Genomic DNA, 13,036 nt, shown 5'->3' on the forward strand with positions numbered 1-13,036 from the left:
GGTTTTTGACTATTTTAGATACCTCATGTGTATAGAATTATAGTATTTATCCTTTTCCTCAGCCCTTTAAAAAAACCTGTGTCTCAGCACTGTTTACAGGCATGAGAACCTTCCATGGGTAGCATCTCCGATTATACACACATTCCCCAGGGGAGAGCGAAGGGAGGGAGTGATGGCAGCAAAGGCTCACACAGCCATATCTTGGGTGGGGATGCACAGAGTTAGAGAAAGCCCTCCAGAAATTCCCATGGTCCCCTCAGACCATGCCCCCTTTGTTGAGACTCACTGCTGTGGAGAAAAGGAGTTCCCTAAATCATCAGAGGCAGAGCAGCAGTCAGTCACAACATTTATTGAGCACTCATGGTGTACAGAGTACTGGGCAGAACACTGGAAGGAAATACACTGGCAATTCAACAGCTATTGTCGCTCACCTCAGGATTACGTTTTAGGTGAATGGAGGATACCTGTTAAGCATGCACGAACAAGTATAACCGACATCTAGACACATGCATGGCTTATTCACCACTACAAGTTATTATGAGAGTTTACCCAGTAACCAGGGCACAGGAAGCCACTGAGACACATGAGTTAGGTAAAGATCAAAGTTACAGAGTTCAAACTTATCATTCTGATGAGTGGAAGCTACTAGAAGACAAGAGAAAACACCAGAAACTTGGTGAATCTATTTTCTTAACTCTATTAAGTCACTTTATTTCAAATTTAAGAATTCAGTTTAGTATGAAATAAAGGCAATTGACTCAACAAAGTGCTAGAATAGCTTTATGTTAAAAACTTTTCTGGAAATAAAATCAGCCTGTTGATAGTACCATTTCCAAAGGTCAGACACAGATTCTGAAAGTTAATAGCATTTTTCTTATTTTTAAAAATAACTTCCATTATGTGAAAGACTTTCCAATAAATTTAGTGAACAGAGGCATTTTATTGCTCTATTTTTGGGAAATCTTGTTTATGTTCTTACGTGCTTTTAAAGTTAATTTAAAGTAGAGTTGCCAGATAAAACACAAGATGTATTTTAGGGCATGAGACATACTCATACTAAAAAAAAATTATTAGTTGTTTATTTGAAATTAGAATTTAACTGGACATCCTGTATTTTATTTGCTAAATCTGGTGACTCTATTTTTAGGTTAAGTTACCTTTGGAATTTCCAGAGGTTTCCAATAAGGGTGGGACGAGTAGCGAGGCTAATTAATCTTCATTTATATGCTAACACTGTCAGACGGGAAGGCTTCTTCTGGCAGGAAAATTGTAGGTTCTGCAGGATTCTCTCAAATATTGGAGACATCTTTCTTTCTTACACCTTTTATCATTACTATTTTAGCAGTGCACGTTTTAGTCAGTTGAATTTTCACCTTGAAATTCTTGACAGAGATGAAAATAAGATTGCCATCTGAGAAGCAGAAAAATTAACATCTGGCTTGGAAAGTCCCCTATAAAAAATGTTCACATCCTCAATAATTTCTTCTGTTAAGCACACTATCCTCTCTACCCTGTTTGGCAAAAACACAACAAAGGCAACACTCACATCTTGTTAGATATACCACATCCCTTCCCCTATTTGTGATCACTTCCTGCCACTCTCTGTACCACCCGCCCAATATAGATTTCTTTTTTTTTTTTTTTTTTGATAATAGAAAAATCACTAGCCCTTGTGCACCACAAAGAGTGTCTGTCAGGTATAGATCAATGGGTGGTCATGGACCCCCACAAACAGGAAAAAGAAAAGCTCACCTCTCAGATGCTTGGAAGCATGAAAACTATGAAAGAGAGAGTGAGAGACAGACAGACAGACAGAGACAGAGGGAGGAAGGGAAACAAAGGGAGGGAAGGAAAGAGGCTGTTAGATTGGATTGACACATGCAGTTTTAGAAATGCACTTCCTGGTATCTAAGTGTATAGCTCATATCTTATATTAAGTTGGGATTTCTACACTGGAGAAGAGAAATTTCAACACCAATTTTTCGAAGAAAAAGAGTTCACATGAAACTCCAACTGTGGTACAGGAATGTAGAATGATAATACTTTGTCAATTGCAACCTCCATCCACTATTCTTTTTTTTAAACACACCAAAGAGTATACTTATATGTAAAGAGCATACTGCTCTGTTCATGTTTCACATACACACAAAATTACCACAAGTATTAACAAACACATAGATTGTATCTAAAGGCATAGACGGCTTTGACTATCTGTTAGTTGAGTCCAAGTATGCCAGTTTTTATTCTGGGCCCAACTCCCCGAGTTTCCAGCTTGGCCAGGTACACATTACAGCTCTCCTTTGGACTTGGAGGTCTTTGCAGAAAGGAGGATGAGTATGAGAAATGAAGTTGAGGCAAAGCAGCCATGGGGTTTAATATCACCATGAAAAGGTGGAGTTAAGCAATATATATTATTAAATTAGAAAACTATTTCTTGGCGCCTCCTGGCATTCAACATCCCTTATGCTAAGGCAGTTACTGGCTACATACTCTTCTCAGAAATATAAGTTCCAAATTCCATCCTTTAGACAATGTTTCATTTGCTGTTCTGATGATGACATCACCTGATGTCTCTAAATGTCCTTGACTGACCTGAAGAACAGGTCAGGCTGTTTTCTTACTACAGAAAATGGCCAGAAGAGGGTTTGCTTCCGGTTCCCGTCTGTGGTCATGGTGAGGTGGGTGGTTACAGAATGTTCCTGAAAGAGGGATGGACTCCTCAGGCGCAAAGCAGCCTCCACAATTCTGAAGCAGCAGAACACAGAAGGGTGTCACTAAGAGGAGTTAAGAGCCCGCCTTGGATGTTCTAGAACCTTCTAAAGCTCAGTAGGGTCCAAATCCCCGTTTGAACATGTGCTTAGCAATTACCTGTGCAGCAGGAGCCCTGGTGAACTCCTGTCATTGGCCTGCTGAGGTTTTCTGATGGTGAATGTTACTGAAGTCGTCCCGCCTGGGGCCCCAGTCACGGCCCCACCCTCGGAGTGTTCCCCTGGAACCCAGGTGAAGGGTGCCAGGCAGACGAGGAATGGTTCTCACTGGGACCGGTGCCCTCCTTCACTTCCAGCCCCCTCCTCCTCCTCCTGCTGCCTTCTTTCCCTCCCTCTCTGCTGCCTCCCTCGGTCCCTGCCTCCATGCTTCCCGCCCGGCAGGCAGCCGGCGGGGCACCGCTCACGGGGGCGGCGCAGAGGCGCTCCCGTGGCTGTAGGAGCATTTAGACAGAGACGCCCGCGTGGTGCCGCTCTCCACCTCGTCCCCCACCTCGCCTCGTGCTCCTGGGGGACCGGGGTTGGGGCAGCAGGGGAATGTGGCCAGGAAGCCGAGGCGGAACCTCTTGTTCATGAAGCAGTAGATGATGGGGTTGACGCAGGACGAGGTGTAGGACAGCAGGAGGATAAAGGCGATGGGGGTCCCCGAGAGGCGGCGCTCGGCAGAGGCGGTGTCAAAGGCCCTCCAGGCGTTGGCGCTGAAGATGGGCATCCAGCACAGGAAGAAGAGGACCACGATGACCATGAGCATGCGGATGACGCGCTTCTTGGCCATGAGGCTGGCCGCGGGGCTGCTGCTCCTGATGCGGTCGGCCCGGCCGGCGCTGCCGGTGGACAGCTGGCGCAGCTCCAGCTTCCTTGGGTGCTTGGGCCGCTGCAGGCAGCACCCGGCGCTGTCCGCGTACCTGCCGCTGCTGGCCGAGCTCCGTTTCCTTTCTGGGTGGGCAAGCCACGTCACTTATTTTTGGGGATGGGTCATGCCAGACAGAGGGCACGGGATCCCTGCACCCTCCATCCAGGGGCTAAACCACACTTGAACTGTATTACTTGACAGGCCACCTTGGGCCTGCACTAATATGGGTAGGTATTGATCTATACTACTCAAATGAAGTGCTACTTATAACTAATAAAAAAATGTGTAGTATAAAATGTGCATAATTTAAAATAGTAAAATAATATTTTATGTGTGTAGACTATAAGGATAAAAATTTGTTAAAGAATGAGTATTCACACTCTTCTTCCAGCTCCTCAAGGCGGGGAGTTTTCTGCTTGCTTGGGAAACCTCCAGATTGCTTTTACTGCATAATGAGCAAAAATCAACAAAAGCCAGGCAAGACCCTAGGTGTATATGTGGTAAACAGCTGAGCAGAAGGATGGAGTGAGAGGGGTGGTGAGTGATGTCAACAAAGGTGTGGGGTAAGTTCCAGTGAAGAGTGGGCTGTAATGAAAGGGAGGGATGGGGGGTGGGCTTCCCTGGTGGTTCAGTGGTAAAGAATCCACCTACCAACGCAGGAGACATGAGTGTGATCCCTGATCAGGGAAGATCCCACATGCTGCAGGGCAACTAAGCCTGTGCACTACAACTATTGATCCTGTGCTCTAGAATCCAGGAGCGCAAGGACAGAGCCCATGTGCTGCAACTGCTGAAGACCTAGAGCCCTGGAGCCCATCCTCCGCAACAAGAGAAGCCACCACGGTGAGAAGCCCACACACTGGAGAGTAGCAACTGGAGAGTAGCCCCTGCCCTCCGCAACTGGCGAAAAGCCTGCGCAGCAGTGGAGACCCAGCACAGCCAAAAAAAAAAAAAAAGAACGTGCAGGTCCCAACATTAAAAAAGGGAAGAGGGAGGAGATTTGAGGTTCCATGGCAGCTATATCGGGAGTGAAGGGTGGGAGTGAAGGGGGGAAGAGAGGATGGCACCTGAAATGACAATTTGCTTTGTTTGCAGAGGGGGTCCATTTGAATACGACATCACAGAGACCCTGGACCTATGGGCCCTGAGCTTGTAATTGGGCAATGGGTATATTATCTCATTTTATTCCATTTAGTACCCTTTTGGGAGAAATAATTTCTTCATTCTACAGGAAACAGAGTCACTGGGTCTCCTGACCATGTGTTACGACACAGAGTCTCCTAAGAATACTTTTGAAAAATGTTTTGAAATACTTATTTTGAAATACTTTTGAAAAGTATTTTCAAAAGTATATACTCTGGGTATATCTAAGTTATAGAAAACAAGGCTTGTGTAATCTTTTGGCATAAACCAACAGATAAAAGATAGTTACCTCGGGCAGACTTCTTCTGGCTAGCATCAAATTTTATTCCTTGGTAAAGTTCCAAAGAGATTAATCCATATGCCACCATCATCACAATTCCAGGAATAAGAAAGAGGATGAGTAACAGGAATGTGTGCCTAATAAAATAAAAAGCAATCCAATAACCAGCAACCAGCATTTCAAACTAAGATGAGATGGAATAAACAGGGTTCATCTCCATTTTAATGAGTTGGAGCAAACACATTAATTACTAGTATTTAATATCTTTGGAAATTCCATGTCTGGAAGTTCAGTCATTAGAAAATGTTACTTCTTTTCTCCCAGATAAAGTCTCTTATGAAGGACTAGTTAAATTGGAGAAGTTTGGTGTAAGTCTGTGCCTGAAACAAGTGTACATTTAAAACTACTGAGAGCTTAAAAAAAAGCAAGCCAATGAGAGTATTTGAATACCTCAATAAAGCTGTTACTGAAATAATAATAATAAAATTATAAGAATTTATATTCATTGATGACTTGTTAAATTATTTAATTTCAATATGGTACATATATTACTGTATTTAATCCCCATAATAGTTTTTGAAGTAGGTACTATTAACCTAACACCCATTTTACAGATAAGGAAACAGGCAGAATAAATAATTTGTCCAAAGTCATAACAGCTAGTGGCAAAGATGGGATCTGAACTCAAGCAATATGATTCTAGACGTTATGCTCTTAAGCATCACAATAGATTAATACCATTTGTTGACTTTATAGCACCAGAATCACCAAGTGCATAGGTAGCAATGCTGGAAAACCTTGATTTTGCAAAATAAAGTATTCTGGCTGTTTCAACCCATTAGGCACAGTGGCAAACTCATTCTAGTGCCTGGCGGGCCAGAGTTATGCTTTCTCTAAACATGTTTGATTCCTGAAGAACTGCAGCCTCCTTCTTCTTGAGTCTGGCCCCTAAATCACTTTTGCAGTCTGGCATGTGTAAGGTTACACAATTAGGCCATAAAATTGTCAGAGGCTCACAGTGGCTGAGCCATTTCTCATTTCAATTGGACATGTTTTGATAAGATTTCTTTTCAAGTCTTGGAAATGTCCCTCATTTGCAACGTAATTCTTTGAGTATGTGTGTGTCTTGGTTGAAATGAAAAAAAAGGAAGGCAAAGAAGGCAGAAATTATCTTGGTTTTGAGCCATTTTTGAATGTCTAGCCCTCTGCTTCTAAAACATGCTGGGAATTAGTAAACATAATGCCCTGCACTTGTGTAGCCTTTTTGAATATATCTAATGATGTTTTCGTAAACATTCTCTCATTTGAATCTCACATCCATCTAGTGATGTAGATAAAAAAGGTATCTTTATTCTTAAATCTGTGTAAAGAACTTGAACGTCAAGGAAGTTATATAAATTTGTCCAACATCACCTGCTAGTGAGCAAAGAAACAGGTAGCACAACTTTGCATTTGTATTTCTAGTAAAGTGTTCTGTGTAAGTACCACTGCTACAACTCTGCTCTAAGAAAAATCACATGGGATTTGGGGTTTTGGACTCCTCAGTTCTATCTCCAGGTTTTGGAAAATCAGAGCTCTTCCACTGTCTCAGCCAAGATCCTCACTAGACTATCCTGAAGCACACTGCATAGTGGTTAAGCCCAGACACTCTGTTGTCTCCTCTAGGTTTGGGAACTTGAGCAACTTAACTTCTCCAGGTCTCAGTTTCTTCATTTGTAAAATAGGGACAGTAATAGTACCCACTCTATGAGGTTTTGAGAGGATTAGTTGATTTTAATACAGGTATGGCATTTCAGAGACTTCCCTGGTGGCTCAGACGGTAAAGCATCTGCCTACAACCTGGGAGACCTGGGTTCAAACCCTGGGTCAGGAAGATATCTTGGAGACGGAAATGGTAGCCCACTCCAGTATTCTTGCCTGGAAAATCCAATGGATGGAGGAGCCTGGTAGGCTACAGTCCATGGGGTCGCAAATGGCATTTCAAATACAACATTCAAAGTGTTCACTCTATTCTATCATTCTAGAAAGAGGTTAAGACAAGTCTTCTCAAAAAGTCTCCAGGAAACTGATCCCACAGACACTGGACAACACATTCCAGTTTTTATTAAAACTGAAAAATTCTATCAAGTTATAGTAAACAAATAAACCCAGGCGGCCTTACCAGGACTGCTGCATGACATCACTTGGCAGTAGAAAGCGGCACATATTTGCAGTCTGGTTGTTATTTTTGGTAAAAGGCACCAAGTTGCTATAAATTGGGTATGGAGTCATGATGGTGAAGGAGAGGCACCAGGTAGCGGCAATCACCTTTAAAGCATGGGACTTCGTCTGCCAGACTCGGGACTGTAAGGGTTTGCAAATTGCACCATATCTCTCCAGTGATATGGCGACCAGATTAAAGGTGGAGACACTCACAGAGGTGCCTGGGAAAGGAACAAAGAAGCTGCTTACGTTGGCTTTAAAATCCAAAGTTTATTTGCACATGAGCTTAAGCTTACCTTGATCTGCACAGGTTTGATAGATAGTAAAGGAAAATACTCAGAAGGTAAAGAAATACTGTGTACGTATATTTTTAAAAAATGATTTATTTCCAGCTTTGTTCCCAAAAGGATTTGAGGCAGTTCAAGCAATGTATTTGCAAATACATTGTATTGCCAATGTATTTTAGATAAGTTTATTGAACTTTGATTACGACCTAGCTCCTTCTTAGGCTGGAGGTGCTCATTAATTAATAACCAAGTGGATGAACTATGTTCCTACCCCACAGAAGAGGTTTCTGAGTGACCTGTAGAACAGCTTTAGTTTTGAGCATGATGTGCATAAAGTTGACCTTTTAATCCAATATTCTCAAGGACAGTGACTCCAAAAATTCAGTGGGGTCTGAGATGGGAGCATTAAGACTCTTCCTGAAAATGTCTAGTACACAGACTGTTTTTGAGTGAAACATTCTAAATTTCAAAATGGAGTGTTGAAAAAATACCTAATGAAAAAAGATGAAGGGGAAAATCCCCATATTGTAACTAATGTTTTTCTCGGGGTAGGAGGAATGGGGTCTTCTTTCTAATTCTTTTTGCTTTTCTGTGTTTTGTAGAAGGAACATTCATCAAACATTTATCACCAGTGAGAAAGACATCAAAACACCTCATCTAAAAGGAAATCAACCCTGAATATTCATTGGAAGGACTGATGCTGAAGCTGAAGCTCCAATATTTTGGCGACCTGATGCAAAGAGCTGACTCATTGGAAAAGACCCCGATGCTGGGGAAAATCGAGGGCAGGAGAAGGGGATGACAGAGGATGAGATGGTTGGATGGCATCACTGAATCAATGGACTTGAGTTTGAGCAAACTCCAGGAGTCAGTGAAGGACAGAGAAGCCTGGTGTGCTGCAGTCCATGGGATCACAAGAGTCAGACATGACTGAGCAACTCAACAACAACAAAAGGATATACTTACAGCATAGTCAGAAAACTTAATTTTTGTATTTTGTGTGCATATATAGTGATTATAATGTCTTATCCCTGTAAAATTCCCTTTAATTCTTCATCCATAAATTCAGCTGATTCTTCTCTTATCTCTTACCCTGATTTCTTAAACCTTCAAATCAATCCCAATCTTAATTTGGGAGAAGTTCTTAGCCTGGGGCCCTTTGTGAAACTATGTATAAAAATATCCTTTTTCTAGGGAAAATATCCATAGTGTTCCTCAGTGACTTAAAGGAATCTAGAACCCCAAAACCATAGCTAAGAACTCAGGTTCTGAGATAGGATTTGCTGTTTTATAGGAATTTACCCTAAGGAGTTGATAACATTTGGATTAGAGAATATAGCCCCAAACTTCTCAGAGTGAAACCTATTATTATTCACTCTCTTAGTCATGTCCAACTCTGCAGCACACCAGGCTTCCCTGTTCTTCACCATCTCCTGGAGCTTGCACAAACTCACGTCCATTGAGTCAGTGATGCCATCCAACCATCTCATCCACTGTTGCCCCCCTTCTCCTCCTGCCTTCAATCTTTCCCAGCATCAGAGTCTGAGTCAGCTCTTCACATCAGGGGACCAAAGTTTTGGAGCATCAGCTTCAGTGTCAGTCTTTCCAATGAATATCTAGGATTGATTTCCTTTAGGATTGACTGGTTTGCTCACCTTGCAGTCCAAAGGACTCTTAAGAATCTTCTCTAACACCACAGTTCAAAAGTATCAATTCTTCGGTGCTCAGCCTTATAATGGGTAATTATAAACCCATCATCAGGTAAGCACTTTTTTTTTTTTTGGCTATGTGCATGCGTGCTCAGTCACTTCAGTCGTGTTTGACTCTTTGGGACTCTATGGACTGTAGCCTGGAAGGCTCCTCTGACCATGGGATTCTCCAGGCAAGAATACTGCAGTGAATTGCCATGCCCTCCTCCAGGGGATGTTCCAAACCCAGGGATCAAGCCTCCGTCTGCTGTGTCTCCTGCATTGCAGGCAGTTTCTTTGCCCATTGAGCCACCTGGGAAGCCCTTTTGGCTATGTATTAGGAATTTAATGCGTGTTAACTGTTAAGAACACGAAATTAAGGGAAGAATTGAAATGACTGGAATCAGAAATCCAACAAAACCATTATGGTATTGCAAACACTTTTAGAATTATCTTGCTTTTCATTTTCTAGAACAGTCTGTACTAGGTATTTTCAGAAAGAGTGTTAAGGCTCCTAGCTCAGACCCCAGCTATTTTAAAACATTTTTTTTATTGAGGTAAAATTCACATAACACAAAAGTAATCATTTTAAAGTGAACAACTCTGCGGCATTTAGCATATTTATGTTGTGTAACTACACAAGGACTCATTTTTAATCTCCTTTCATAAACCCTGGTTAAAATGATTAAATATTACCGTAGGATATATACAGACAGGCCTTGAAAGCCTGAGGCACTGTGAGATGTTGGTTATTATTATTGCGTCATTGTTTAACAACGATCCTTTTCATTTGTGAGTCCATTTTTTTTTTTTAGAGTACTTGGACCCAGATTGACACTTTCTCGGTTATTTGTCCATGGCATGTAGATCAGTCATTCATCACCGTTTTGTCAGCGCTGGATCCTACTTCCTCAATTGGAAGAAATAAAGGCTTTTAAAGCTTTCTGGTCACTGATAGCTGCCCTGGGCAGCTCAGCTCTGCATATTTTGCAGGGCTTAGGTCAGAACAACCAACTCCTTCTTCATTTCCTGCCTCTTCTCTTCCTCCCCCAACCAGCTCTCAGAATGAGCAAGGGATGAGGCGTTTTGGCAGGCAGAGCGGACCAAGAGAAATGTCTCGTTTCAGCCTCAGATGAGCCACAGCAGTTGGCAAACAAGGCTGTGTATTCACTCACCATTGTAGTGGCCACCAGTTGGGGTTCAAGTCAGCTCTGTGGCTTACCACCTGTGTGTCCTTGGGCACAATATTAACCTCTCTATGCCTCTGTTCCCCTCTCAGTGAGACAGGGAAGAATAACTGTGTATACTTCATAGAGTGGTTGTGAGATAAAATATGATCATGGAAGTAAAAACTTAAAGCAATTAGTAGAACATCTGGTACTCAAAAAAAAAATGTACTCAAAGACATTAGCTTTTATGATTTTTCATCATCACCATCATTCTGATTGGCAAAGGCAGTGAGCTGCATATCTCAGTCAATCAGGGTCAGCTTATCCACCCAGGCACTGGGAGCAAATTCAACTTGTTGTCTAGTGGCAGAGGTTCTCTCTCTCTCTCTGCCTAAGATGGTCCCAGCCTCTGTGAAAACAGGCTCGAAAGTGAATCCTGAGAAGGGAATCTAGACCTCTGGTGAAACTGGATTTTGAATAATCCTGTTCCCGATAAGAGCTGGAATGGCAGCAGAAAAAGCCCTCTTCCAGCAGCCTGGCCACCCCAAAACCACACCTTGGGTTGGGTAGAGCTGAGTACAATCAATGACTTCCAGGAAGGCACAGATCACCTTGAATCTGTCTGTCTTTCTAACAGAAGCAAGCAAAACCAGTGTCTTCTGTAGTTTCTTACCAACTTATTCCACTTTGAGGAACTGGTCCCCTGACTGGGGAGTGACTTCTGGGGTGTTACGAGGACTGACCCTCCCATAAAGCCAGCTCCTCTGTCCTTGTACCCAGTCCCATACAGTCAGATGTTTTGTTCTGTACACCCATCAGGGCTTCTCTGTGGAGGCTGTCAGGGGTTAGGGAAGGTCTGGGACTGAGTTTCACTGATTTAGGGCGAAACTCCAGAAATAGGCACCAGCAGCAACTCACCCATGAAGTAGGTGGTGGTCTTGCAAACAGCGCTTCCGAAGATGAAATCCTTGAGCAGGTTGGGGATGAGGTTGAATGGCATGCAGAAGAGACAAAGCATGAGATCGCTGACAGCCAGGGAGAGGAGGAAAATGTTGGTGACTGTTCTCATTCTCTTGTTCCTAATCAGCACTGTAATGACCAGCGTGTTTCCCAGCACGCTGAGCAGGAATATCAAGGAGTATAAGAGAATCTGCACGGCCGGCTGCCACTCTGCAAGGAGGAACCCGGACAAGACGGAGCGATGCAGGTGATGAGGGCAGAATGTTAAAACCCAGCACACCAAGTGGACGCTTATTTCCTGCCGGTTGGTATTTTCAGGGGTGTGCATCACCGAACCCAGCTCTCCCCATACTTAGATATTTTGCAGAAACAAAGCGAGGAGAGCATGGAGTGATTCAGTTGCTGCTGAAAGGCTGGTCTGTTAAAGGATCACTCACTGGGGGAACCACTTTTTCTTAAGAACAAAGCTCCTCCAGTGATTTGCTTTCTTTCCTAGCTGCTAAGCATTTTTTCAATTTAATCACTTCTTCACACCGATTTCCCCCAAGGAAAGCCGACAGCTAGATTGTGACAGCACCTTTTCTATGATGCTGGTAAGTTCCAGCTTTTACACTTGTACTCCCTCTGGCTCCACTTCAGCTCCTCCTCCCACTGCTTTTGTGCCCCCCAAGTCCTGTACATTAATCCCAACTCTCCCATGGGGAACAATAAGAGCACTGGACTCAGTTCTGCTTTTAGATCTCTTATCCAAACTTCTGAGCAGATGACTTTATCCAGCCTCGTCTCACGAGGACTGTGTTCTGTTTTCACAGTCAGCCTTGCCTTTGCTGATTTTTCCCACAAACTTAAGGTTTTCTGAATTCAGATAACAGCCTCTGACACCTACCTTTGGAAGGATGGGACTGATCCAAGCAGAAAAGCGTCTCATTTTCGATCCCCAGTTCACAGGGGGGAGTCAGGTTGCTTTCATTCATGAGAAGGCTGTCAACCACATCCATGCTTGCCTGCTGCTTTCCACCAAGTGTTGGCAAGCTGGTGAACGGCTCACTCTCGGCTCATTCCTCTAATGACTGACCGGAGAGTCTCCCAAATGCAACCTGCTGTGGAGAGGCAGGGGGGTAGGGGGCGTGATTGCCAGGTGTGGGCTCCTGCGGCCATTCTTAAAGGCGACTGGAGTTCAGCACGCTCAGGCCAGCTGGGCAGGCATTTGCACTCCTGTCTTGGAAAGAGCAGCTGATGCGAGCCAAGCCCGCTCCACCTTCCAGGCCCACCCCATTCCTGGGCCAGCCGTAGGGCCCTGAGCACAGGCAGCCTGACTGCAAGTTAACCCTTCCCAGAGCGTCGCTGCTTTTCCGCACACATGCACACACACGTGGACACACACATACAGGGACACGGTACCTCTCTCCTCTGTATAGGAACCTGTCACCATCCCAGACATAGGCAGAATAAAGCTCAAACAGGCTGTGTGAGACAGGAGCGACTAACACGGCAACAGACACCGACATGCAGAGCATCAGGACTAAAGGACACGGAGGGACTGTGTTTCTCCCTCCTTATATAAAAGCAATTAGTGCCTTTTAGCTTTGGAACCATGCCCAGCAATGTGTGTGGATATAACTGCTGGCTGGTTGTTAAGTTGTTACCAACCACAGGGCTATTTCTTGTGGTCTCTGCCCCTGGTAACTG

At 43.7% G+C, this 13,036-nt stretch overlaps 1 protein-coding gene across 2 annotated transcripts; it reads right to left on the reverse strand.

Moving 5' to 3' along the window:
- Positions 1 to 2,587: 2,587 nt before the first annotated feature.
- Positions 2,588 to 12,664, reverse strand: CCKAR (cholecystokinin A receptor). Of its 2 annotated transcripts, XM_019962124.2 has the most exons (5): positions 12,234 to 12,664; positions 11,306 to 11,557; positions 7,203 to 7,464; positions 5,051 to 5,178; positions 2,588 to 3,701 (listed from the first exon to the last, which is right to left on the reverse strand). In XM_019962124.2, exons 1-5 carry the CDS (start codon positions 12,343 to 12,345, stop codon positions 3,169 to 3,171), a joined length of 1,287 nt encoding a protein of 428 aa, XP_019817683.2. In that variant the 5' UTR covers positions 12,346 to 12,664; the 3' UTR covers positions 2,588 to 3,168. The 2 variants fall into 2 exon arrangements, with proteins under 2 accessions (XP_019817683.2, XP_070647350.1); XM_070791249.1 differs by lacking the exon at positions 12,234 to 12,664 and having other exon boundaries at positions 11,306 to 11,682.
- Between the last annotated feature and the right edge of the window lie 372 nt (positions 12,665 to 13,036).

Source organism: Bos indicus, chromosome 6, assembly GCF_029378745.1.
Source record: "Bos indicus isolate NIAB-ARS_2022 breed Sahiwal x Tharparkar chromosome 6, NIAB-ARS_B.indTharparkar_mat_pri_1.0, whole genome shotgun sequence".
Classification (NCBI taxonomy): domain Eukaryota; kingdom Metazoa; phylum Chordata; class Mammalia; order Artiodactyla; family Bovidae; genus Bos; species Bos indicus.